At 35.4% G+C, this 26,117-nt stretch overlaps 1 protein-coding gene across 3 annotated transcripts in view; it reads right to left on the bottom strand.

Moving 5' to 3' along the window:
- Nucleotides 1-504: 504 nt before the first annotated feature.
- The window catches only part of pbx2 (pre-B-cell leukemia homeobox 2), a 26,970-nt gene continuing 1,357 nt past the window's right edge, over nucleotides 505-26,117 (bottom strand). The window contains exons 3-10 of one of the 3 annotated variants that reach the window (XR_012391538.1): nucleotides 22,289-22,533; nucleotides 16,723-16,913; nucleotides 12,496-12,631; nucleotides 12,208-12,349; nucleotides 9,615-9,709; nucleotides 4,373-5,023; nucleotides 4,082-4,273; nucleotides 3,275-3,981 (exon numbers count right to left, since the gene is read on the bottom strand). Coding sequence is in view for 2 of the 3 variants with exons in the window: in XM_017351360.3 (XP_017206849.1) it covers nucleotides 2,882-2,962; nucleotides 4,973-5,023; nucleotides 9,615-9,709; nucleotides 12,208-12,349; nucleotides 12,496-12,631; nucleotides 16,723-16,913; nucleotides 22,289-22,533 (941 nt within the window). In the remaining variant the exon portion in view is untranslated. Of the gene's footprint in view, nucleotides 2,963-3,274; nucleotides 3,982-4,081; nucleotides 4,274-4,372; nucleotides 5,024-9,614; nucleotides 9,710-12,207; nucleotides 12,350-12,495; nucleotides 12,632-16,722; nucleotides 16,914-22,288; nucleotides 22,534-26,117 lie in introns of those variants that run through there. The other 2 variants (XM_017351360.3, NM_131612.2) reach the window with 2 other exon arrangements.

The following is a 26,117-nucleotide window of genomic DNA, read 5'->3' as shown; positions in this document are numbered from 1 at the left end:
AATAAATTCATGGATGGTACAGATGAATGGACAAATTAAGAAATATACAGAATGATGGATGGACAGATGGATGGATGAATTGATGGATGGTTCAGATGGATAATTAAAAAAACTGATGGATGGTACAGATAGATGAATGAATAAATAAATTGAAGGATGTACAAATGGATGGATAAATACACTGATTGATGGATGGATAGATGAATGAATAAATAAATTCATGGATGGTTCAGATGGATGAATAAATATACAAATTGATGGATGAACAGATGGACGGATGAATGGATAAATAAATTGATGGATAGTACAGATGGATGTCAAAAAATAGATATAGACAGATAGATAGAAAGATAGACAGACAGACAGACAGACAGACAGACAGACAGACAGACAGATAGACAGATAGATAGATAGATAGATAGATAGATAGATAGATAGATAGATAGATAGATAGATAGATAGATAGATAGATAGATAGATAGATGAATATGTGCTGCAATAAAACAAGTTTGTGTACAAATGCTGAATGTGTACACAGACAGTCTTTATTGTAAAAGAGGTAGAGAATACAGGTGTTTCACTGTACAGAGAAAAGACAGCACTGTTGATATACTCATTCAAACGGTAAATAAAACAGCAAACACACCTCATTCAGAAAACTGATACATACACAAACCCAGTAAAAAAGAGAAACACGCACATACACACAGAGAAACAACCAAAAAAACAATCTTTGGATTTATCAATATTGCCCCTTTCAGCCAAGCCAATCCTATCTGAGCTCTGAATAAACTATATTGAGCAGTGATAATAATAATAATAATAATAAAATAGCTGTAATGAAAGCAGTCGTAATGCAGCTTAAAAAGTTCCCCCATTCAACACCCAGATATTGCAGTAACACATAATGGAAGTTGTGATGTAGTGGAAATGTAAAAAACTAAAACAACACAAGTAAAAGCCTTGATCTCATCCAGCTCTTCTCTCACACAAACATCCAACCATCTAAATGGAGAAAGGCCTTCTTCATGAGACAAATGCATAAACTGCTCACAAAAGCCTGTTCTGCTCACAAAGGCTACATTTAATGAACGAAGCGTTGAGTGAAAACCGTTTATAATAACTAATAATAAATAACTGAACACAGAATCTGCATATTATCTGCATATAATGATTCTAAATCATGTGATGCTGAAAACTGACACAGAAATAAATTAAATTTTAAAATATTTAAGTTATATTTTACTATAATTTTATTACATAAATGCAGCCTCGATGAGAGACCTAAAACATTTTTGCCTTTTATTGGGAAGGAAACTTCTTTGAGATTGTTTATAATATACTTTCTTTTTCCTTTTAAGTTACAAGTTCAAAAGTCTTAATTATTTAATTTAATTATTACTTAAAACTTGATTACAAAAAAAAAAAAAAAAGAAGAAGTAAAGTTTTTCCTGACGATTCTTTCAATGAGTGTCCTATAAAGGGGTTAAAAACATGATAATTCCAAATAACGGTTTGGCTCAGACAAAGGCTACATTTATTAATTAAAAATAAAGTGAAAACTGTTTATAAAAGGTTATTATGCACCAATAATAAATAACTGAACACAGAATCTGCATAATAGTATGATTTCTGGAACATGTGATGCTGAAAATGGATCACTGAAACTGAAACCAAATACCTCAAGCTGAAAACTGATAAGTAATAATGCTGAAAATTCAGCTTTGCATCACAGAAATAAACTAGATTTTAAAATAAGTAATATTTCACTATTTCTTTATTACATAAATGCAGCCTTAATGAGAGACTTAAAATATTAATCTTTTATTTAGCAAGGAAACATTTATAGTAACTTGTTTGAGATTGTTTATAATATACTCTCTTTTTACTTTGTTATTCAAGTAATAAGGTCAAAAATCTTTAAATTATTTCATTAAATTGCTACTTATTATAAAGTTTAAAGTAATTTTAAGTAATTCAAAATAAGTAATAACCCCCAGTAACGCTCCAGGGTTTTTCCTGATAATTATTTCAATGAGTGTCCTATAAAGGGGTTAAAAACATCATTATTCCAAATAATAGTTTGGCTCAGACAAAGGCTACATTTAGTTATTGGAAATTAAAATAAAAACTGTTTATAAAAGGTTCTTTTGCACCAATAATAAATAACTGAACACAGAATCTGCATATTAGTATTATGTCTGGATCATGTGATGCTGAAAATTGATCACTGAAACTGAAAACTCATAACTGAAACCAGATACCTGAAACTGAAATCTTTGCATCACAGAAATAAATTAGATTTTAAAATATTTAAGTAATATTTCACTATTTTACTATAGTTTTTTATTACATAAATGCAGCCTTGAAGAGAGACTTAAGACATTTTAACCCTTTATTGGGCAAGGAACCATTTATGGTAATTTCATTAAGATATAGTTTATAATATATTTTAATTTAAGTTTATAATATACTTTTCACTTACAATTATTTTAATTATTACTTTAAAAAGTGACTTAAAAATTAATAATAATAACCCCTAGTGACGCTCCAGGATTTTTCCTGACGAGTATTTCAATGAGTGTCCTATAAACGGGTTAAAAACAAAATTATTCCAAATAATAGTTTGGCTTAAACTGTCGTTTAGCAATTTTACAAGCAGTTTACACATTTACATGCTTCATAAACAAGGCCTTTTCTTATGTAAATGATTGCATTAAATGTAATAAGGATACATTTATAAAGGATCTACATGTAAAACTCTGCTTCATGAATGAGGCTCGACGTGAAGTCCAACGAAAATAAAACTAAGAAGAAAAGTAAATCTGCAGTTGGGTAGAAGAGAGAGCATCATTCTTTCGTGTCTGTGAGGTGGACGTCATCAGTCTGAGTCGACGGAGTGATCAGTTCCGGGTGAAGCAGCGGACGGCGGCGAGTTCTGCTCCTGCCAGTTACCATTAGTCTGCAGAGCAAGAAAAACAACAATAAAACTTTCAAATATCAAATTTGTAATATAATATTTATTACAAAGTTTGCAATGAGCATTAATGTAAATTATATATGCACACATAAAGAAATACATTTAAAGTATTATATTTTTATATCATTACTTTTTAACTAATATTTTATTACATGTATTTTAATCTTCATAACTTTAAATACTTTTAAAAATCAGTTTTATCAAATGTTTACATTTAACAACTATAAATCCTAAATTTAAATGACGTTTACTACTAACAGAGCACTATTATCATCATCTTCTTCATAGCAAGATACATTCACCGGCCACTTTATTAGGTACATCTATCCAACTGCACGTTAACACAAATTTCTGGACAGCCAATCACATGGCAGCAACTCAATGCATTTAGACATGTAGACATGATCAAGACGATCTGCTGCAGTTTGAACCGAGCATCAGAATGGGGAAGAAAGGTGATTTAAGTGACTTTGAACGTGTTTGTTGGTGCCAGACGGGCTGGTCTGAGTATTTCAGAAACTGCTGATCTACTGGGATCTTCACACACAACCATCTCTAGGGTTTACAGAGAAGTGTCCGAAAAAGAGAAAATATCCAGTGAGGGGCAGTTCTGTGGGTGTAAATGCCCTGTTGATGACAGTGGTCTGAGGAGAATGGCCAGACTGGTTCCAGCTGATAGAAAGGCAACAGTAACTCAAATAACCACTCGTTCCAACCGAGGTCTGCAGAAGAGCATCTCTAAACACACAACACATTAAACCTTGAGGCAGATGGGCTACAGCAGCAGAAGACCACACCAGGTGAAACTCCAGTCATCTAAGAACAGGAAACTGAGGCTAAAATTCACACAGGCTCATCAAAATGGGACAATAGAAGATTGGAAAATTGTTGCCTGCTCTGATGAGTCTTGATTTCTGCTGCGACATTCCGATGTTAGGGTCAGAATTTGATATCAACACCATGAAAGCATGGATCCATCCTCCCCTCCCCAACAGTCCAGGCTGCTGGTGGTAGTGAAACAGTGTAAAGAATATTTTCTTGGCACACTTTGGTTCCATTAGTACCAACTGAGCATTGCATCGTGTCAACCCCACAGCCTACCTGAGTATTGTTGCAGATCATGTCCATCCCTTTATGACCACAGTGTACCCATCTTCTGATGACTACTTCCAGCAGGATAACGCGGCATGTCATAAAACGTGAATCATCTCAGACTGGTTTCCTGAACATGACAATGAGTTCACTGTACTCAAATGGCCTCCACAGTCACCAGATCTCAATCCAATAGAGCACCTTTGGGATGTGGTGGAAATGAGATGGATGTGCAGTCGACAACTGTGTGATGCTATCATGTCAATATGAAGCAAAATCTCTGGGAAATATTTTCAGTACCTTGTTGAATCTATGCCACGAAAGATTAAGGCTGTTCTGGAAGCAAGAAGGAGTCCAACACGGAACTAGTAAGGTGTACCTAATAAAGTGGCCGGTGAGTGAATACATGAGAAATATATATATAATGCACACATATTATGTCAAAATAAACTTTAGTTTTGGATGTGATTGATCTTTGCCCAGCACTATTCCTCATACATGATTATTACAAGATATACAGTAGTCTACATTTTAGTAGTTCACAGAAAGTTAGAAACAAAATTAGAAAACATTGATGAAAGATTTTTACCTAATTTAAATGTAGACTCATGTATACACTTATTAAAGTAAAACCATTTATCAAAATCAGTATCACACAATCAATACTCAATAATAATAAAAATAGTAAGTATAAAATCTGCAATGACCTCAAAAGGAGGTTATACTTTGTTCACTTATGTCAAAGCATTCTCATTAAAAGTCATACCACTCCACACGCGGCTCTTAATGTGAATAAGCCATAATTATAATCAACACAGGAAGTGAATCATTGCAGTGTGTGAGTGAAAAAGCGAGACTGATGGACCGCAGACGCAGGCATGCATGAACTGAGCTCCTCACCCGGCTCTCTCTGGTAATATACAGTCTTTCTGAGAAGCGCGATTGAGCGTCCTACCAGAGAGAGAGAGGAAAAGGACATTTAGCAATGCAAACACAAAACCACATCATTGCCTCCATTTAGAGCTGCACATTAATTGTTACAAGCTTGCATTCTCCATTAATTAATAATCCTTCTAAATGACCATGATTTGTGCATTTACACTTCTGTTACAAGCATTCGAATTGTCACAGAAGTTCTGGGAAAAACATTTGTAATTTGGATATCCACACTGATGTCTACTGATCAAAATCACTGTTTAAAGGTGCTGCATGTAAGTTTTTGACTCTTCTAAAGCATAAACATTAGGGATGGGAAGATTAACCGATATGTATCGATACGCGGTCATGCGCGTGCACGATGCGAGTGCATCGGTTGAGCAGCAGAGGATGAATGAAATTTTGGAAGCAAATCGAGATGCATCAGTTTTTGCGAGATGCATCGATTTTTCCGAGATACAGCTTATATTTTTAATATAGAATGTATTTTTTATTTATTGACAAGAGTTGTCAACCTGTTTTTGGCGCATAATTTAATCGACCTACATAAAGTAAGCCTTAGCAACGGATTTGCGGATGTGTACACTTACACTACAACTCAGTGTATCAGGTGTGCGGATGAAGCAAGTGGAGCGCCCTCAGAAAGTGCGAGAAGCAAAACAAACATTTTATTCCTCACTGAGTTTTAAATCTAAAGTATGGCAAGCAACATTATGGATTAAAGGATGGACGACATGACAGGACAGATGCAATTTGCAAAATGTGCCGCGCATCTGTAAAATACGCGGGCAGTATGACTAATCTGAAATCTCACTTGAAGCGGCGCCACGGTGTTGTTGTGAAAGCATCTTCCAGTGTTCCTGCATCCCCGGCTTTCGCACTGCTTCAACCAGCTCCAAAAGTGGTGAGAAAAGCATTGCAAGTTTTTTTTTCCGTGCGCAACAGTTTTGTGCGCTCTACGCCAATAACGGATACTATTGCATTGTTCATCTGCAAAGATATTCAGCCTAGTGTCACGGAGAACGAAGGTTTTAAACACCTCCTCCTGTTAATTTTTATTTAATTATAATAATAATAATAATATTAATAATAATAATGATAAAAATAATGGGTGTCACGGTGGCACAGTGGGTAGTTTGACCACCTCACAGCAAGAAGATTGCTGGTTTGTTATATTTTTATTAGCCTGTTGTTTACAGTGACAGTGATGTTTCAAAGCAGCATAACACTGCTAGTTCACGACCTTAAGTTTTGAATAATCAGTGGCAAAATATCTTTGTAAAACTTGTTTTCATAGTTGAAAAGTTAAATCACAATTCTTGTTGTGCAATGGTAAACCTTTATGTTGAAAGAGTGCAAATATATATATATTTTTAATATATATTGCACTTATACATTCTGTTTATCTTGAAAATACTTAAATAATATGTGCTATATGTTCTAAAATGGCCCTCTACTGTAAACTGACACTCTGGCTCTGAGAGAAGAGCCAGTTTGTAAAAAAAGTCTTGGTTTTGCTTGGTTAATAAATAATCAAACTCATTCAATGGCACAGCATCCTCTTTCACATCATCTCATAAACTTGATCTAATTAGTTAGTGCTGAAATATCGCATCGTATCGTGATATGGGTGTGAATCGTATCGTGTTGCATTGCAATATGTCACAAATGTATCGCTAATATATCGGATCGTATTCTTTGTATCGAGATGCGTATCGGATCGGCATTATAGCTTAGATGCCCAACCCTAATAAACATAATATAATATGTTTGTAGATATTTAAGAAATATGCTAAGAGAACACTCTTGTTTATCTGATAAACAATGCTAAAGTCAGATTTTCTGGTTCGAAAATGTGCGTTACATGCTGGAATAATTTGTTTTGGTCCCTTTAACCCGATCAATGCCAGTTTAGCCAATTATATTCCAGTATGCCGGGATGACTTGGTGGAAAACAGCATATTTGATTCAGTCAGGAACGCTCTCAAAGCATGCGTCTGTGACCGAAATGCGCCCTCCAGAGGACAATAACAGCCTCTGAAATGAGATGCAGATTCAGTTTCACATGAGGTGGTTATTAATTACCAAATAATATGTTATATTTAAAATGCAAACATTATGTGAGCAGGTTACATTGTAACTAAGTGTCCTAACAACACGCTATGTGACGAGATTAGCAGTAATTAAGCAATTTGGTTGTTTGCACCAGATGAAACATGACAGAAATGTAAATACAGCCATTCAGAAGCACAGAATAGTGCACTCACTGCACTCCAACAAAATGGTAATCTTTACAATCTGATTAATACAAAATAAACTTCTTTAACTATATGAAATGTAGATGCTGAATTACTGATATTTGTTAAGTCACAGTTTTAGGGCTCTATTGTAACGATGTGGGCGCAAAATCTAAAGCGTCTTGAATCCACTTTTGCCATTTTAAGGACGGAAAAATATGCTCTTCTCTTAATGAGTTCTGGGTGTGTTTTGAAAATAAACCAATCAGAATCTCATCTCCCATTACCTTTAAGTCAGTTGCGTCGCGCCATAGCGCATTTGCTATTTACATGGTGGACTTTGTAAGTATAAAAACTGAACGCTTCACTAGTGAGAAAACGGTTAAACAGATCATATGCAGTGCGAGAATAAAATATGAGCCTTCTCCATTCTGCCTTTCCATTTCCATTTCGCTCTTTCGTGGATAAGGAAACATGTTGTACGCACAGACAGCCATTAGCCTACATAATTCATTTAGTTTGTTAGGATTTGTTTCTAAACTATTTCTAAATTCAGTTCTAATTTCCAGCAAGTGAATAAATAAACAATAATAATGAAGTGTGGTCAAAAAATAGTTATACATCTCACGTGCTATGCCCCATATGGTCAAACCAGACAGGTGGACAGGTGGTTTTTATGTTTATGTAGAAAATAATATTTTCTGTATTATTTTCATCCTTTAATTCTTTTTCATTCGTAAAGATATTTGCGTATTGCTGTACATCCTGCATGTTTTAAGCAGCGAGGCGCACAACTAACGCACTCTGCGCTGGACTTTATACCTGCTTTCAGCTCTATTTTAGTTCCTCAAAATAGCAACACACCCACAATTTGCCTTAACACACCTCTTTTCTAGACCAAAACATCCATGAGCAAAAAAAGTGGCGCAAATGGATTAGCTATTTAAACAACATGCCGGAAAACCGGAAAATTAAGGTTGCATTGGGCTGAAAATAGCAACAAGTCGTGGAAACACGTCTTGCGCCTTATTGCGCCGGGTGTATAATAGGACCCATAAAGTTCAGTTTCAAACAGTTTATTTCATTTTCAAGATCTGAGGTGAACTATCTGCTGCTGCTGCTTCAGTAGTAAGACAATAAATATGACATAAACTGGCATTTGAACTCACATTATCAACATTTAACACTGAATAAAGCACATGAGGTGTACCGGAGGTGATCTGTTGTTCAGCAGCAAGAAATAAAAGCCGTTTCTAAATTATAAATTTCAGGTTTTGGTTAGGACAAAACCTAATTTTAATATGGAAAATAATCCTTCTATCGCATGCTGCTGCTTTTATTGAAAACACGACTTAAATCAACCTTTAGGCTCGATAGTCAGGCTTGCACCTGTTGGTGTCGTCAATCTGGCAACCTGTGCTTATGTGTGTTTTGAACCAGGCATGCAATACCTAGTTGAACCACTGAGTGTCAAACTTACATACTGCACCTTTAAAGGCAACTTAATGCTTCAAATGAAAGTTGCAGCAATTATATTGATACACCGGTAGTACATTAAACTGTAATTGTATTTGTGACTAAAAATAAGTTATTGATTCATTTATTTAAGGTGAGATTATTAAAAATGATTTATGTATTAATATTTGTGGCAAGGGGGCGTGGCCGAGAGCCGTGGCAACGCAATGAATTCCACGGAAGGAGCTCTGGACTATATGAGGAGGAACGATGGCAGAGGAAGCCGAGAGAGGACCGGGCCCGGACATATTTTACTTTTGCTTTCAGTTTGACGGACCTGCCGTCTGTTTGTTTTGGTTTAGACGGCAGTCTCCGTTCCCACGGCTCTCGGCCACGCCCCCTCGCCACAATATTATTATCATGATAAATAGAATGCAGCAATTTTAATTTTGTCACAATCTTGTTTTAATTATCATTTTGTTGTCTATTTAGAATTGTGGGTGAAAGTAGCAGGAATTGCATTGTTACAACAGTGGGTTGTCATGAAAATGTAAATGCATTGGCCGCTTAATAATAAGTTAAAGAACTTGATCAAAAATTATTTTTCATCCAGTAATGAGAAATACAGTATTTATAAGTTACTAAATCATTTAAGCTGAGATTATTTTTCTATTCAAATTATTATCATCAACCTTTTATTAGAACCTTGAGTAAATAACTTTTTTTTCTATTATTATTATTAATAATTACTTTGTTGTCTATTTAGAATTGAGGGTGAATTATGATCTCTAAGTCTAAAATAAAGAGTGATATTATCATGATCTCTCATGTTACTGAGCCGGAGACTCACACACACCACACAAGCACAACAGAGATGAAGACATGCACAGATGCAGTACAAAAGAGAGTTGCACCTGAGCTCCCATGTGATACGGAGGCTGCTCGCCGTTCATTGGTGGAACCCCTAGAAAGCAGTCAGCTGATCCTGACAGAGAGAACGACCCTGAGCCTGGAGGACAGAGAGAGAGAGAGGTGTTAAAGAGTCATTTCTAACTTCATAACAATCACAGAGAGATTCCTTCCCCTATCATTGAAATCACATGCATGAATTAGGGCTGCACAATATACAGTTTTAGCATCAATAGTCATTCACAATAGTCACACTGCAGAATCTGCAATGTCAAATCAGGATAAAAGTGGAGCAGGAGTTAAAAACACACGTGATTGTGGAGTAATTACAAAGTATAACCATAAAGTTATCAAACAATTGTAACATTTGCATGTGTTTTAAAGCCTGTGACTGTGTACACGTTTTAAGTAGGGTTGGGGGATGTCGACCAATGTCTAATGTGAAACATCACGATGGACGATGGCATCGTTGTCCTAGGTGGCAGTGTATTTATTATTTATAAATAATTAATTAATTTATAACAAATTTATTTTTTGTAGCCTACCGTTTCAACTACCTGACCCGCATGGTCTTTGTTTTACCCATAAGTAATCAAATAATAAATAAATAAAGAAAAGTTACACACAAATGGCCACTTGCAATCTCTTTTTTCCGTGGTACTCTGGCATGAACAGGCAAAGTGATCTGTGTAATGGCGTCGACAAACTTGGTTGGTTCCTGCTGATTGTGCACCTGTTTTACCAACCAAAAGTGTCTGAGGTTTCCCTAAAATTACTAAGTACAAGCGTGAAAGAAGCAGTGTACTGACGCTGTGACAATACCTGTTAGATTCAAAAGACTGAAGCGTCCTTAGATAGAGACAAGATTAATTAAATATCACGTTTAACACTTATAGTGAGAGGCGATCCAGCGGTACATCCTTGATAAACTGTCTATTGTGCACTGCTTTCTGGGGTTTTACTCAAAGCACTCGCTGACTGCCCGGAGCTCAAACATGTACATATGCTGCTGCAGCACATGCCAGAGTGTGTGTATGTGTGTGTGGTCACGTGATGTGCGTTTTCAGCGGTATAGTGTGAATGGAGAGCTGTTCAGAAATGCTAGGTAAAACCCCAGTGGGAATGTGGATCGTTTTATTTCTAAAATGCCAAAACTAAGACGTATTGGTGTAAACAGGGCCTGACTGTGTGTTTTTCGCAACCGGGTTGCTGCGGGGTGGGGCGGAGGATTGCGATGTTGGCTCAGCATCCTGATGTCGATAGATCATCGGCGATAACCCTAGTTTCAAGCCAGTTTAAAGCATTCAGGCACAGGTAATTAAACTTTTAGCAACTTCAAGACACATTAATTGTATTTATGTGCATTATATATGCAATGAAGATTATTTATTTTACATTTATTGGATCAATTAGTGCACCTGAATGCTGTTAGACTCACAAAAACCCCATAAAGCATTTGTTTCATTTGTAATTTTGCTTTACTGTATTTATCACTGCTTGTGATTTGGTTTATTACATTTCACGCAGATGCGTCCACTACAAAATCATCCTATTATCATCCAAATTTGTCCTAAAATTATTAATTCGTTTCAAATAGAGCTATTCATTTTATCTGTTAAATCTATGATCAATATCGCAATATGAACTGCAGAAAAATAAAATATTGCAATTTCAGATTTTTGCAATATCGTGTAGCCCTAGTTTGAATGCATTTTGGCTTCGCTCTGAAGTATATCGATGAATAAAAAGTTTTTATGGCGCTCAAATTATTTCTTAGGTTATTTAGGTGCTTTCTGCCACTACTTGTTTAGCCTGCTTGAATGCGTTCAGTGTATAACTGCACATTTAATTATTAAAAGAATGCCATCTCAATCGAAATCCCCATGCAACCCTAATTATAAATAATCGTAATTTGCATGTTTATTTATTCTTGAGGGGCTGCATTTGACCAAAAAAGAGATTCAGTCTTCTCAGCCAGTATAATTTTGAGTTATTATAATTTCTTTCAGTTTATAGTTCAGATATAACACTGAGGTTTATGGTAAATATTAAACTCACCGTTTAATTCAACATGACACTCAAAATAAAAGTTGTAACAATTACATTGTTTAACCAATAGGTGGCAACAGCCAGCCTTAAAAAAATAATTTTAAAAAATCAATGAATAATTCTTCAAAATTATAAATCTCGTAATGAAAAAGTTTATGGGTGAGTGACTGAATCATTATTAGAAACGGACAAAAAACTAAATATGATGTATTTTTGTACAAGATTATAATGTAAAATTTATACAATTAGCATTATCAGCAACAGTAGCAAAGATTATTTTTCACAGTATTTAATATTTTACTTTAATAATTTATTTATTCAGCTGGTTATTTCTTTGTGTTTAGTAAAAATACAGGTTATAAGTTATGTTATAGCCAAACTGTTTATGTATTAAATGTAAAGCATATTACATTTGTCTCCTCCCTTTTTTGCTGAAAAATGGTCTGACCCGTGACTTAAAAACCGTAATGGTATCTAAACCGTTTGTACTGTGAGACACTACTAGACGTTTATCCATAACAGTGATAAATACTTTGGGCTTTAACTAACCAGTGGAGTTTGGAGTGTGGGGTGAATCTTCGCTCTGTGTCGCCCCTAAGGCTGTCTTCATGGCATACAGATTGGCCTCTTCCTGGTATTTCCCAATGTTCTTCTTATAGCGAATCCTCTTGTTGCCAAACCAGTTGGACACCTGTTATGATTTCAGAGCCAAAATGAAAGCGATATGTATCTGATGACTGGACGCTCCAGTAGTGCAACGAGAGCCATGCTCCTCTTAAAGACTCGAGGAAAACAAGCCTATCAAACAGAGTAAATAAATGATAGAGGAGGTCATACCTGAGACACAGTGATACTGCACTGCTTGGCCAGTTCTTCTTTGGCTTCCTCACTCGGGTAAGGGTTTGAGAGGTGTGAATAGAAATACTCGTTCAGAACCTCTGTGGCCTGTTTACTAAAATTACGCCGCTTACGCCTGATAAAAGGAAGAAAATGTAATAGTAAAAAAATTGCTGTCTAAAATTATTATGCCTTGTCAACATAAACATATTTTAAGATAAATGTCAAAATAAACATTTGGCCACTTAAAAGTTCAGATATAAACATGGTTTATGGTAAATATTAAACTCACAGTTTAATACAACTTATTTCTTTATTTGTTTAGGTTTTAATGCTATATCAGTAGCATTGGCTATATTCATGGTAAAACATTTACTAATAAATATACAATATATAATCATAAAATCAAAACAGTTTCTTAACAAACATACTTTGTAAATAAAAACAACAAAAAGTATACAAGTAGCAACAACACTAAAAACAGTCAGATACAATCTTTTAGTTTGATTAAGGATAAATATTCTAAGTGCTCCAGAAGGCACCTGTTCAAACATTTCACTTTTAATATTTCCCGAATAAAAACGTTTTCTATTATCATTTAAAAATGCACATTCTGTTAAAATGTTTTATCGTCAAAATGTTTTTACACAAGTCACAAATAGGTTTTTCTTCCCCTTTCAATAAATATGCATGTGCAAGTCTTGAGTTTCTGATTCTGCATCTCGTATGTTTAATCCAACTTGACGCTCAAAATAAAAGTTGAATCAATTACATAGTTTAACCAATAGGTGGCGACAACCAGCCTTAAAAATTCACTGAATAATTGAATCATTCAATTATTATTACTGAATTATTGAAGTCATTACTAGTACTCGTCTAAAACAATCTAATATTTGACTAGTCAACATAAATATATTTTATGATAAATGCTAAAATAAACATTTGACGACCTAATTGTTCAGATATAAACATCGTTTATGGTGAATACTATACTCACCGTTTAATCCAACTTGACGTTCAAAACGAAAGTTGTATCAATTGTTTAACCAATAGGTGGCGACAACCAGCCTTAAAAAAATTCACTGAATAATTGAATTATCCGAGCCACTACTAGTACTTGTCTAAAACAATCTAATACTTGCCTTGTCAACATAAACATATTTTATGACAAATGCCAAAATAAACGTTTGACGACTCAATGTTTTAAAATGAAAACATAATTGCCATACATATTAGCATTGTTATCTGACAGCTGTAATGTACATGTACATAATTATTAACATATTCTTAATAGAATCAAGTAATATTTCTTATTTTATTAGCAGTTTTATCAATTTAATAATGTCATTTAATAATAAAAACAATCAAGTCTGAAAATAAATAAATAAATCAATATTTGTACCGAAATTTTACAGTTCATGTACTACATATTAATATTACAACTATTTGGTCATAATTTTGGATGTGATCAACTACGATTGTTTGACAGCACTAATATTATTATTTTTAATTCTACTAGATGGTCATATTGATATATAATAACCAAAATGATGCAGCTGCTATAGAGTGGAGGAACTAAGACGTCAATCTGTACGCGAAAATCCAAAAGCGAGTTAGCATTTTAGCAGTTCTGGTTCTCTCGTCCCGAAGTCATCGGGTTTTTTCAATGGGATATCAGTTCAATCTATTAAATAAGGTCCGTGGCTAACACAAACTCAATATCCTTTCACGTTTTATTCTACGACATAAAAACATATCAGTTACATCACATTCTTGATTTTTTAAATCAGCTACACTTCTTTAAAAAGACGGTTGCTAACAAGTTGCTAAATGGGACGACAGGCGGTGTTGGAGACACGATACGTCATCAAACTGAACTGGTCTGGAACAAAGCTTGCTTGCGTTGGGCATTTGGATTTGTCTGTTGTTGTTTAAGTATTTTCATAGTATTTTATAGTTTGTAGTATTCTTTTAATTGGTAATTTATAATGTGAGTAGATAATGCCTTTACTTGTAAAGACTGTCAAGACATATTAATTTGCTGATCATTTATTTTAATTAAACGATATCACGGACACCAGGGCAGCCTGTCTCTTTCCTGCTCTCAGTAATGCAAACGTGTGAATAAATGTGTAAAAGTACATATTAACTGTCATTTTAACGTGATCAAGTGTTTCTTTTTGGGTTTTTTTCTTAATCTAATCACATTTAACCCGGTCATAACTGTAATATTTTCACTCCTATAGCAAATATGAATGTATAGACTGCTTTTCGAATGTTGTTCTCTATCCTTAATGGAACTTGCAGGAATTGGATAAACTTGTCTCTCACGCCTCATTTCTGTCATCTATTACAAGGTAAGCGGGCTGTGTGCACGCGAGCGATACACTTATTTAAATATGTCTTAAGATAATACTATGTAGCAGGGCTCGAAATTAACCTTTTTTCTTGGTAGCACCGATGCTCCTAACTTTAAAAAGTTAGGCGCATCAGCCAAAATTTAGTCGCACCCACCAATTATGAGCACCGTTACTACAAGTTTTATACAAACAGATTTATTGCATTTGAAATCAACAGTAATCAAACTAACAAGCAAAAAAAAAATATATATATATATATATATATATATATATATATATATATATGCAAGCGTGAGGAAAATATGTCTCAACGAAATCCTGTTATCACAAGAAATACATTTTATAACATGACTGAGTGACTAAAGCATACACGGAGCGCTCACCGGCCCTGCACACACTGCTTGAATGAATCTGTTAACAGTATAACTGTGCTGTTCTCACAAGTGCTGTCTGATATTGCACTGATGCTTTTGACATATACTGTACCTTATTATATGCATACGTCATGTTAATAGCAATACCGGTGTATTCATGAGTAGCGATATTAGTTTACTCAGTGCAAGCCCGTTTGCGATGCCGATGGTGTACGTGGTGTTAAATTTTACATATAGCTGTCCCTTGCACAGCGGACAGCATCTGGCGATTAAATGAAGGATTAAACAGAAGCTCTCGTGCTAGATGTGGAAAACTGTTACCTGAAAACTCCATCCCACAGACTTTTAATAGCGGACTTGAAGCCAACGGAGTCTTTTATCCACTCTTGGAAAAGTGTAGATGGTGGACTAACATTCAGCACATGATCACAACTAAGATGTGTCATTATTTATAACTTTAGATGTCATGGTTTCTAAAACAAAATCTGCCAGTGTCATTTTCATTCTCATCTTTAGCGCTTTAGTTTTTCGCGGTAGTAGCTCTCTCTGTCATCCCAAGCAAGAAGGCGCTGGCTGAGTGATTGACAGCTGACATTAACCAATTATTCGCGTTCAGTGCTAGAGCAGTGGTGGGCCAATAAGAAGAGCGCGAAGGCGGGGCAAGCATTACGGACTTGTTACTGCAGCAAGATGACATGACAACTGTTTTAAACCATTCCTGAGTGCTGCGTTTCCCGTTTCAAGTGCAGACAAAGAGCTTAGAGATGCATTCTGCGTGAATGTCTCCCGAATCCGCGCATGTGCTTAACATTTTGCAGTAAAAACTGGTCGCACTCAACAATTTTAAGCACTCGCAGAAATGCTCCCAAATATATTTTGAGGTCGCATAGATAAAATTTCGGGCGCATATGCCACCAAAATGGTCGCAATTTCGAGCCCTGTGTAGGCACATTTATACATACAGTTTTAAAGCTTTTACAACAACCGTAAAGCAAAACAAATGTATTTCTCACCTAAAAAACTATTAAAAAAAGCACGTAGTCCTGTGTTTTTGCATATTTATTTGTTTATAATATATAGCGTGGATTATAATATAATAAACCGAGAGAGTAAATCTTAAACCATGTTTGTAAAAATAAGCTTGAAGTGTTGTCTGTAGCAGGGTGGTGCTAATGTCACAGGCGAGCGCCCCGAAAGCACTGTAGTCCGTTTATAGGCTAATGTTAGCTTTTCAATTCTTGCGTTAGCATTTAAGATCCAAAAGTGCTAAAATATGTATTTTTGTGAGCGGATTATCCAGTTGGACAAAATGTGTTATTGTAATAAACAGTGTTTAAACACAGAGCTCATTATTTGCAATCTTCGAAAAGCCTATATCATAGTTCCTCCACTCTATAGCAATATATAAATAATATAAATAATAATCATAATGATAAAAAATTATGTTTGAAAAAAAATGAAGGCAGACAATAACATTAGCATGCAGACGTCACCTGGCGTCCAAAAACCGTGAGCGTAGAATCATGACGGCTTCACAGGTGCTCTGTTTGAGCTGCGTCTGAATGGAGCTGAACTTGCGGTGAATGATGGCCACCATGCGCTCGATCTCACGTGGAGACACCGGCCGGGTGCGAGACTGCTCCCTCAGCAGATTCATAACATGGGTAGTGAACTCACTGCAGGCCTGTGAACAGCATGAAGATTAGTAACTCCTTTCAGTTGGAGGACATTTAGATAGTGTTTTCTCACGTCAAAGTGCTTTAAACTTTCGTTTTCTGTCCTAATTAAAAAAAAAGGCAGTGCAAATGGACCAAAACAATAAATAAACAAATGAATAATAATAAAAAAACAAGACCAATCCACTTATTAAGTGTGACATCTCAAGAAGCGGCTTCTGGGTCCAAGCGCTATAACAAACTGAATGGGGAGACTCAATAAATGGTATTAATAAATGTTTACAAAGCGTCGTAATACTTTCGAAAATCCCAATCGCAATATAAATATATACCCATGCCTAATATCTGTTGGCCAGAAAGTGATACATTTTTTATAAACTGTTTAAATATTGGTGTCTGTGATGCAGCAAGTCCAGAGACTGTTGTGTACACCATGCTTTTATATAAAATTCACTTTAACCTCTAAAGGCCCAAGGTGTTTTTTTACATGCATTTTATTTATTTCTCTTTGCTATTTGTGCTTATTGGAACCTAATTAGAATAAAAACCTAAAGGCTCCTACACACCGGGACGCTTTTCGTTTACGTTTATCGTCAGCGTTTTACGAGACGTTTTTCTATATTCACACCAATGACTGTAAAAAATATGGACGACGCGACAGCCCTTTTTCCCATTGAACGCCTTGAGGGCAAAACGCCTGCTTGACGGGCACAAACTGTCGCAAAAGACTGCTGAAATTGGAGCCAGACATGCGCAGAAGGATTGTCTGATGGAGCCAGAGGAGGAGCCGCGAAAATGAGCAGAGTCGAGCTTCCAACCAAACGCTTTATGTAAAATCAACCAGGCCCCCCGAACTTCTCAGCATGCGTTTGCTGTCATATCAACACAAATGGATGTAATAACGTTAACAAATATGAGGGTTTTATATATTCAATCACGCCAGCTCCAGGCCGCAGCGCATAACTTACTCGCGGCGTCGCGGGCTGATTCCGGCTCGCATGCGGCAGCGCCTGCTCGCTCGGCCGCCGCATCTGGCTCGATTGACTCGGGCTGGAATTGGGTAGTGAGTCCAGGCATCCGGAGTAGGTCCAGCAGAGGTAACATTAGTCAGTCTGAGCTCTAAGAGATAAGTCTCCGGCAGGCGAGAATCTAGCCGGAACTGTGTTTTGCTATCTGGGTGGCTAGGCGTGTATCAGCAAACTAATAAAGCCCGAAAAAAGCCCTGAACTTAGCGAATAAACAGAGTTCCACCAGGATCATGTATGTCAGAAACTATAGTTTACTGCTGAACTCATTTTGTCATGGTAAAATAACACAGAAATCGAATAATAACACTTCAGTCTACTTCAGTCTCCTGCCGAAGCTCAGACGCCGCGCTTTGAGAAACTGTCAATCACAGCTGTCAATCACGATGACACGCCCAGCATTAAATTACTGCTAAAAACAAACTGTTTACAAAAATGAAGATCTGCACCTATTTCAGCACAATAACCAGTGCCTTAATCGACCAGAACTATCTTTCGGGACATTTTATTGCAAGTGTAATATTTTTTTTTATTTGGGCTCAAGTCTCCTTCATTAACACGGAGGAGGTGGGCTTTATGACTTGTACTGCAGCCAGCCCCCAGGGGGCGATCTCACGGCCGAAACCTTCACTCAAACGTAGGCTTGCGGCACACTTGATTCACACCCAAGCGCTTATCACTGGCGTCAAGCTGAAGAGTATGCAAAATCACTCCTTGACGTTAGATGGCGCTACGCAACTTTAAGCTTCTGACACCCGCTTATAACACAGAAGAAGAGGAGGAGAGGAAGTTCACACGCTTGTTGTTAAAGTTACTGGTAACTCGAACAAGCATGGATGTTGCAGCTGTAGCTCTAGCGATGAAGAAATTATTAGTGTTCACGAGAGCAATAAGCAGCTAAACGTTTATATCGCTTCAGGGCATCTTTTTCAATGTGCGCTCACATCGACTGTTTTGCTCTTGAGCGCCTCCAAGTGCTGTTTACTGTAACTTTAGCAGCTCCGTGCACGTGAACAAAAGTATCAATCTGATTCGTGGAGGTTTTGACACGGCACGTCAAAACAAAAAAAACAGCATGAGGCGTGTTTTTTAAAATGCCGCTTTTGCGCCTGGCGTTTTGCACGTTGGTGTGCATGATGGCATTGACGCCCTTTATTTAGTCACAAGGTATTAAACGTCGACGGAAAACGCGAGCAAAAAAACGTCTCAGTGTGCACAGGCCTTAAGTATCATCTTTTGATAAGATGTACTTTTAGAAAAAAATGGTGTCCATATATGTGGACTCGTGGTCCGAATTTACATCAAACACTTTTTCCTGACTGTTTTTAATGCATATTTAACATTAAAAAATTTTGATCATGTTTTGACTGTCAGAAAGTTAAAAAAAAATAATAATTTCTCTATTTTGGAAAGTTCGTGTCTGGGACATTTCATATGCTGCAAAGCAGGATAACACTGTATGTCTGTAACAAAATATAAAACATTCAAAGTATTTTAAAAAGCTACCTCAGAGCTAAAATGTGCTGTTCACTTGTGTGGCCACTAAGCCCAGGGAGGTTTATGTGTGATAGGACTAAAAAGTGGTCATAAATAAGCCCACACGGAATCTGTGCGCGCTGAATTCAGCAGATTTTCAGCCCATCATTATTTCTGTTTATTAACTTAAATGTGAGTAAATTTGTGTAAATCTATATTTATTCCGTTTTTTTATTAATTACAGTAATATTATTGACTAATAGGAAAATGTTTATCTGATTTATGTACAATGCAGTTTGTAAAGTAATATGTTCTGTCTTCTAGTAGAGATATGAGAGACTTGATTTGTTTGCCAAATAAAGTGAATCTAATTGGATTTGCATTTTAAACACTGAATAAAAGTTAAAAAGATATTATTTTTATTTCACAAATTAAGGTTTTAGTTATGATACTCCCAAAATAATGCAGAAATCTGCAGATTTTTACCAAAATTCTCAGCGGAAATAGCAAAAAATGTCAGCAGATTCCATCTGGCCCTAGTCATAAACAAATATTTTCTCAATGCAGCCGAGTCGTGGTTTGGACCCTGAAACAGTATCTCATTTGTCACCACTTAACAAGCGGATAGTGCAACAGTCTGGTTTCCGTTCAATTTCTCTATTCTCAATTTCATAGGACATTGATTTGTAAGAACTCAGGTAAACCTATTGTGCACTATGAGGTTGTTAATCAGTGCTAGATACAGTTGCAATCAAAATTATTAGCCCCCTTTTTAAATTGTTTTTTCTTTTTTTTATATATATTTCCCAAATTATATTTAACAGAACAAGGAAACGTTCACAGTATGTTTGATAATATATTTCTTCTGGAGAAAGTCTTATTTGTTTTATTTCGGCTAGAATAAAAGCAGTTATTAATTTCTTAAAAAAACATTTTAAGGTCAAAATTATTAGCCCCTTTAAGCTATATTTTTTTGACTGTCTACAGAACAAACCATAATTATACAATAACTTGCCTAATTACCCTAACCTGCCTAGTTAACCTAATTAACCTAGTTAAGCCTTTAAATCTCACTTTAAGCTGTATAGAAGTGTCTTGAAAAATATCTAGTCAAATATTATTTCATGGCAAAGATAAAATAAATCAGTTATTAGATATGAGTTATTAAAACTATTATGTTTAGAAATGTGTTGAAAAAATCTGCTCTCCGTTAAACAGAAATGAGAGAAAAAATAAACAGAGGGGCTAATAATTCAGGGGGGTTAATAATTCTGATTGCAACTGTATATATTTCCGCTGAAACGATCAATCTTTTAGTCACTGCTTTATCAGGGGTTGCCACAGTGGAATGAACCACCAATTATTGCGGCATATGTTTAACACAGCAGACGCCCTTTCAAACGCCAGCACTGAGAATACAACTCTTAGTACTGGGAAACACTCATACACTCTGTGTGAGACTGCAACTCTCCACAAGACATTTTGCCATATGAGAAATGGTCATGATAACTGAGCCAGGTTTCTCCTGAGGTTTTTTTTCCTTCACTTTGGCCCATTGGTCAAGTTTAGTTTAGTTTAGTTTAGTTTAGCATAGTTCGAGACTTGTAGTGCCGCACATCGATGGATTACTCTTCAGTGTTTGGACTCCCAGCAGTGAATATTAAAACACATTGAACTAAACTGAGCTAATCTAAACTGAACTTAAACTCTGAAAACTGAACTACACTGTTTCAATTCACTATAATCCTCTATGTGAAGCTGCTTTGACACAATCTACATTGTAAAAGCACTATACAAATAAAGGTGAATTGAATTGAACTCTCATTCACACACACACGTTTGTTTTTGTGAAAAGTGGGGACACTACATAGGTTTCCATTAATTTTATACTGTCCATACTGTATATAGTATTGCCCTCACCTCACCCCACCCCTAAACCCAACCATCACAGGAGACTGTGTGCAGCTTTACTCTCTGATTAAACTCATTCTGTAGGATTTATAAGCATTTTGAGAAAAGAGGATGTCACCAATGTCCTCATATTTCACCTCCTTTTTGTAATACCCGTGTCATACCCATGTCAATATGCAGATTTGTGTCCTGATATGTCACAAAACACACACACACACACACACACACACACACACACACACACACACACACACACACACACACACACACACACACACACACACACACACACTACGGCTAATTCAGCTTATTCATCTACAGTGCATGTCTTTGGACTTTGGGAGAAACCCAAGCAAACATGGGGAGATCATGCAAACTCCACACAGGAAGACTTCCAGCAACCTTCTTACTGTGGGATAGCACCTTAGCCCCTACTTCAACTGATCCTTTAAAATAATTTACCCATGATGCTGCAGAGAAATCTGCACCAACTAGTGAACAGAAAGAATTCTCAGATAATTCCTCAGCCACAACCATGAAACACTTAAAAATATGCAATAAAAGTCTTACTAAAACTACTTCAATTACTGTTTTTCTATTTTTAATTAGATCATTCCATTAACTCTATTAAGTATACAGTGCTGTCCATTTGTCTTTTCTTGTACTTTTGTGAAGTTTTTAAGTACTTTTTTGGGTTTAAAAAATAGTTGAAAATGTTTCACCCAGGAGGTTTGTTTCGTTTTTAACAACTTTTAAACAATAAATAATAACTAGCTGTTTTAGTTTAATAATGACTGTTTAACAGCTGATTTTAATAAGACTTTAACAAGAAAAAGAAAGAACAGGAAAAATATATCAACAAAAAAAGCGTTGACTGTTGCACAGTATTTACAATTTTGTAAAGCAGGATTTTGAACCAATGAGATTTCCCTGAGGGCGTGGCTACCTAGCACAATGTCAACAATATGTACCTGCTCGTATTTTTCCAGCTCTGTGTGGTAAATGTTCCGAATTTGGCTCAACTTGCTTTTATAGTCGGAGTGTTCCAATGAGCTGTCAGGGGACATCCCGCCAGAGCTGGTCGCAGCAGATACTGCCGCTGCGGCTCCGCCCCCTTTCTCTGGCCCGGCTACACCTTCAGCCAGCAGCATGTTGTCCAATCGTACGAGCTGTGGGTCAGGAGGCTCCTCCTCCTGAACATTTCTCATGGAAAGACCTAAAAATGGAAATCCATTAATGAATATTCAAAAATATTATATTTACAAAATACAACAACTTACAAGATCAATCTGTCAATCATATGAGATCCCAGGCCAAAGCTTAATTTTTGATTTCACAGTAAGAAAGAATGGCATGTATCAAATAGTGAAACTGATATGGTCATGCCAGTATTAATTACCATCAGCGCTGCTCGATTTTGGGAAAAATCATAATCACGATTATTTTGGTCATACTTGTAATCACAATTATTCCAAACAATTATTAGTTGAAGTCAAAATTATTAGCACTACTGAGAATTTTTTTTAAAATAAATATTTCCCAAATGATGTTTAACAGAGGAAGGAATTTTAACAGTATTTCCTCTAATATTTTTCTTCTGGAGAAAGGCTTATTTGTTTTGGCTGCCAGTTACATTCAGAATAGATTTTAAAGTATTATTACTGGTCTATAAATCACTAAATGGCCTAGGACCTAAATACATCACAGATTTGCTCACTGAATACAAACCTAACAGATCACTCAGATCATTAGGATCATATAAACTAGAAGTTCCAAGAGTTCAGTCAAAGCAGGGTGAATCAGCTTTCAGCCACTATGCCCCTCGCTGCTGGAATCAGCTTCCAGAAATGATCAGATGTGCTCCAACATTAGGCACATTCAAATCAAGACTGAAAACACATCTGTTTAGCTGTGCCTTTACTGGATGAGCACTGTGCTCATTATCATGTTTTTCTCTTCTTCTTCATTCTTTTATATCATATTTTACCTGTTTTTATGTTTTGTTTTGTTTTTACGCATTTTTATTATTTGTTTTTATTTTTATTTTACTTGTTTCTTTTATTATTGTTTATGTAAAGCACTTTGAATTGCCATTGTGTATGAAATGTGCTATATAAATAAACTTGCCTTGCCTTGCCTTGCCTTTTGTTTTGGCTAGAATAAAAGCAAATTTAAATATTTTGAAACCTTTTTTAAGGTCAATATTATTTTTCCTTTAGGCAATATATATTTTTGATTGTCTGCAGAAGAAACTACTGTTATATAATGACTTGCCTAATTACCCTAATTAAGCTTTTGAATCACACTTTGAATTTGAATGTTTGTATTTAAAAAAAATATCTACTAAAATATTATGAGCCGTCATCATAGCAAAGATAAAATTAATCGGTTATTAGAAATGAATGATTAAAACTATTATGTTCAGAAATCTTCTTTCCATTAAACAGAAATTGTGGGGAAAAGGTTGCTAATATTCAGGAGGGCTAATAATTCTGACTTTAACTGCATATATTATTTTCCTCCCTGCAAAGGAAAGAGAAATAAATACAATAGAATAAAAATATGAAACAAACTGTGCTTTTAGCATCTTCACCAGAAGAAAAACACTTTAGCTACAAAAGTCTTCAGTCAAGAGCAGAGAGGGATTTTCTTGTTGTTTTATTAATCATGATAACAGGCGGCAGCTCTGTCACTTTAATGGTTTCACGTGTCTTTTGATTCTCAACTCGTTTGTTTATTACAAAATGAGGGTTAATATGAATAATCACTAAACACCGCGTTTTGACACCTATTTGAACATTAAAGCGCTCACGTTAATGACTTTAGATGTGTGTGCTCTCTGCTCGTCACAATGTGCGAATGAGACCAAGTGCAGACCGCATGCTTCTGACTGTCTGCACGCCGCACATACATAAGCATGCGGTCTTTCGCGCTTTTAAGAGCAACAAGTGAGGACAACTGGACAGGGGGCGGTAAATAATGGAATAATCGTTTATCTCGATTAACGGTTTTTCATAATTGTTAGAAGCCATAATCGAAATCGAAATCGGATTTTCGATTTATTACACAGCACTAATTTCCATTTTGATGTAATTTCCATTAAACTGCTCAGTCTCCCTTAAGCAACATGAAGGTTAAAAGCGCCGGTCAAGGGCAAAACACTAGACCGAATGAGTCATTTCGACAGTTCCTGGGCCATCACTGCTTGAAAACTGCAAAAATCCTATGTACAGCTTTATTCTGCTGTGAATACTGTATTAAGCAGAGGCTTTCTTTATGTACTTGACAATGTGAAGGTCAACGTATCATGTCAGTGGTGTGGAATAAGCAGTGTATAGGTCATGGAAGCACCGCATGATTAATGACACACAGCATGCAATACCACAGGCTGTAAGAGAGCGCGCCAAACCACGGAAATTAAAAGACTCCATTAGGCACAAGGCCATTTAATTACTAACCATCACAGTAAACATTTCAGTCCCCTTATGGGATTTCCTAAACTTAGCCTCCATGTAAAATCAACACATTACGCAATTACTGTTCAATTCGTGCATGCAAATAAAAGGATGCTACATGCAAAAAACACTTGTGTTGATATGCAGGAGGAAGTTAAAGGCAAATATTTGGAACAATTTAAGTTGTACTGATTTCCTAACACATGCAAATATTGAGATAGCAAATCCAAATAAACGGGTTAGAGATTATACTGCTAATGTGAGGCCAATAATAGAGAACATATGAGAGATGAAATGACTATTCTGTTTTCATGATATGGACACATAATCCTCAGACATTGCATTTTAATTTAACACTTTAAGGCAAGCAAATGTTTCAGTATAACATACAAATACTATGGATTATTATTATTTATTTTTTGGGGAAATTTGTTTATTTCTTATCACTTATAACATGTTAACGCAGGCCAGTGTTTCTGTATGACATACAAATACTATGGATTTTTTTTTTTTGGAAATTTGTTTTATTTCTTATTATAACATTAACACATGCAAATGTTTTAGTATGACATGCAAATCTTATGGATTTTTTTTTTTTTTGGGGGGGGGGGGGGGTATTTCTTATTACTAATAACATTTAACGCATGCAAATGTTACAGTATGACATACAAATCTTATGAATTTTTTTGGAAATTTGTTTTATTTCTTATTACTAAGAATTACTATGACATGCAAATACTATGTATTTATTATTTTTTTGTTTCTTATTACTTTTATCATTTTAACGCATGCAAATGTTTCAGTATGACACTATAGATTATTATTAGTTTTGGAAATTTGTTTTATTTCTAATTACTTTTAGCATTTTAACGCATGCAAATGTATAAATATGACATGCAAATACTATGTTTTTTTTGGAAATTTGTTTTATTTCTTAATACTTATAACATTTTAACACATGCAAATGTTTCAGTATGACATGCAAATACTATAGATTATTATTTTTTTTGGAAATTTGATTTATTTCTTATTACTTTAACATTTTAACACATGCAAATGTTTAAATATGACATGCAAATACTATGAATTTTCTTTTGGAAATTTGTTTTATTTATTAGTACTTATAAAATTTTAATGCATGCAAATGTTTTAGTATGACATGCAAATACTAAGGAGTATTTTTCTTTTGGAAATTTGTTTTATTTCGTATAACTTTTACATTTTTAACTCATGTAAATATTTTAGTATGACATGCAAATACTATGGATTTTTTTCTTATTACTTATAACATTTTAACGCATGCAAATGTTTCAGTATGACATGCAAATACTAAGGACTGTTATTA

The sequence above is a fragment of the Danio rerio genome, chromosome 16 (genome assembly GCF_049306965.1).
Source record: "Danio rerio strain Tuebingen ecotype United States chromosome 16, GRCz12tu, whole genome shotgun sequence".
Lineage (NCBI taxonomy): Eukaryota > Metazoa > Chordata > Actinopteri > Cypriniformes > Danionidae > Danio > Danio rerio.
This window is presented reverse-complemented; position numbering and strand designations above follow the sequence as displayed.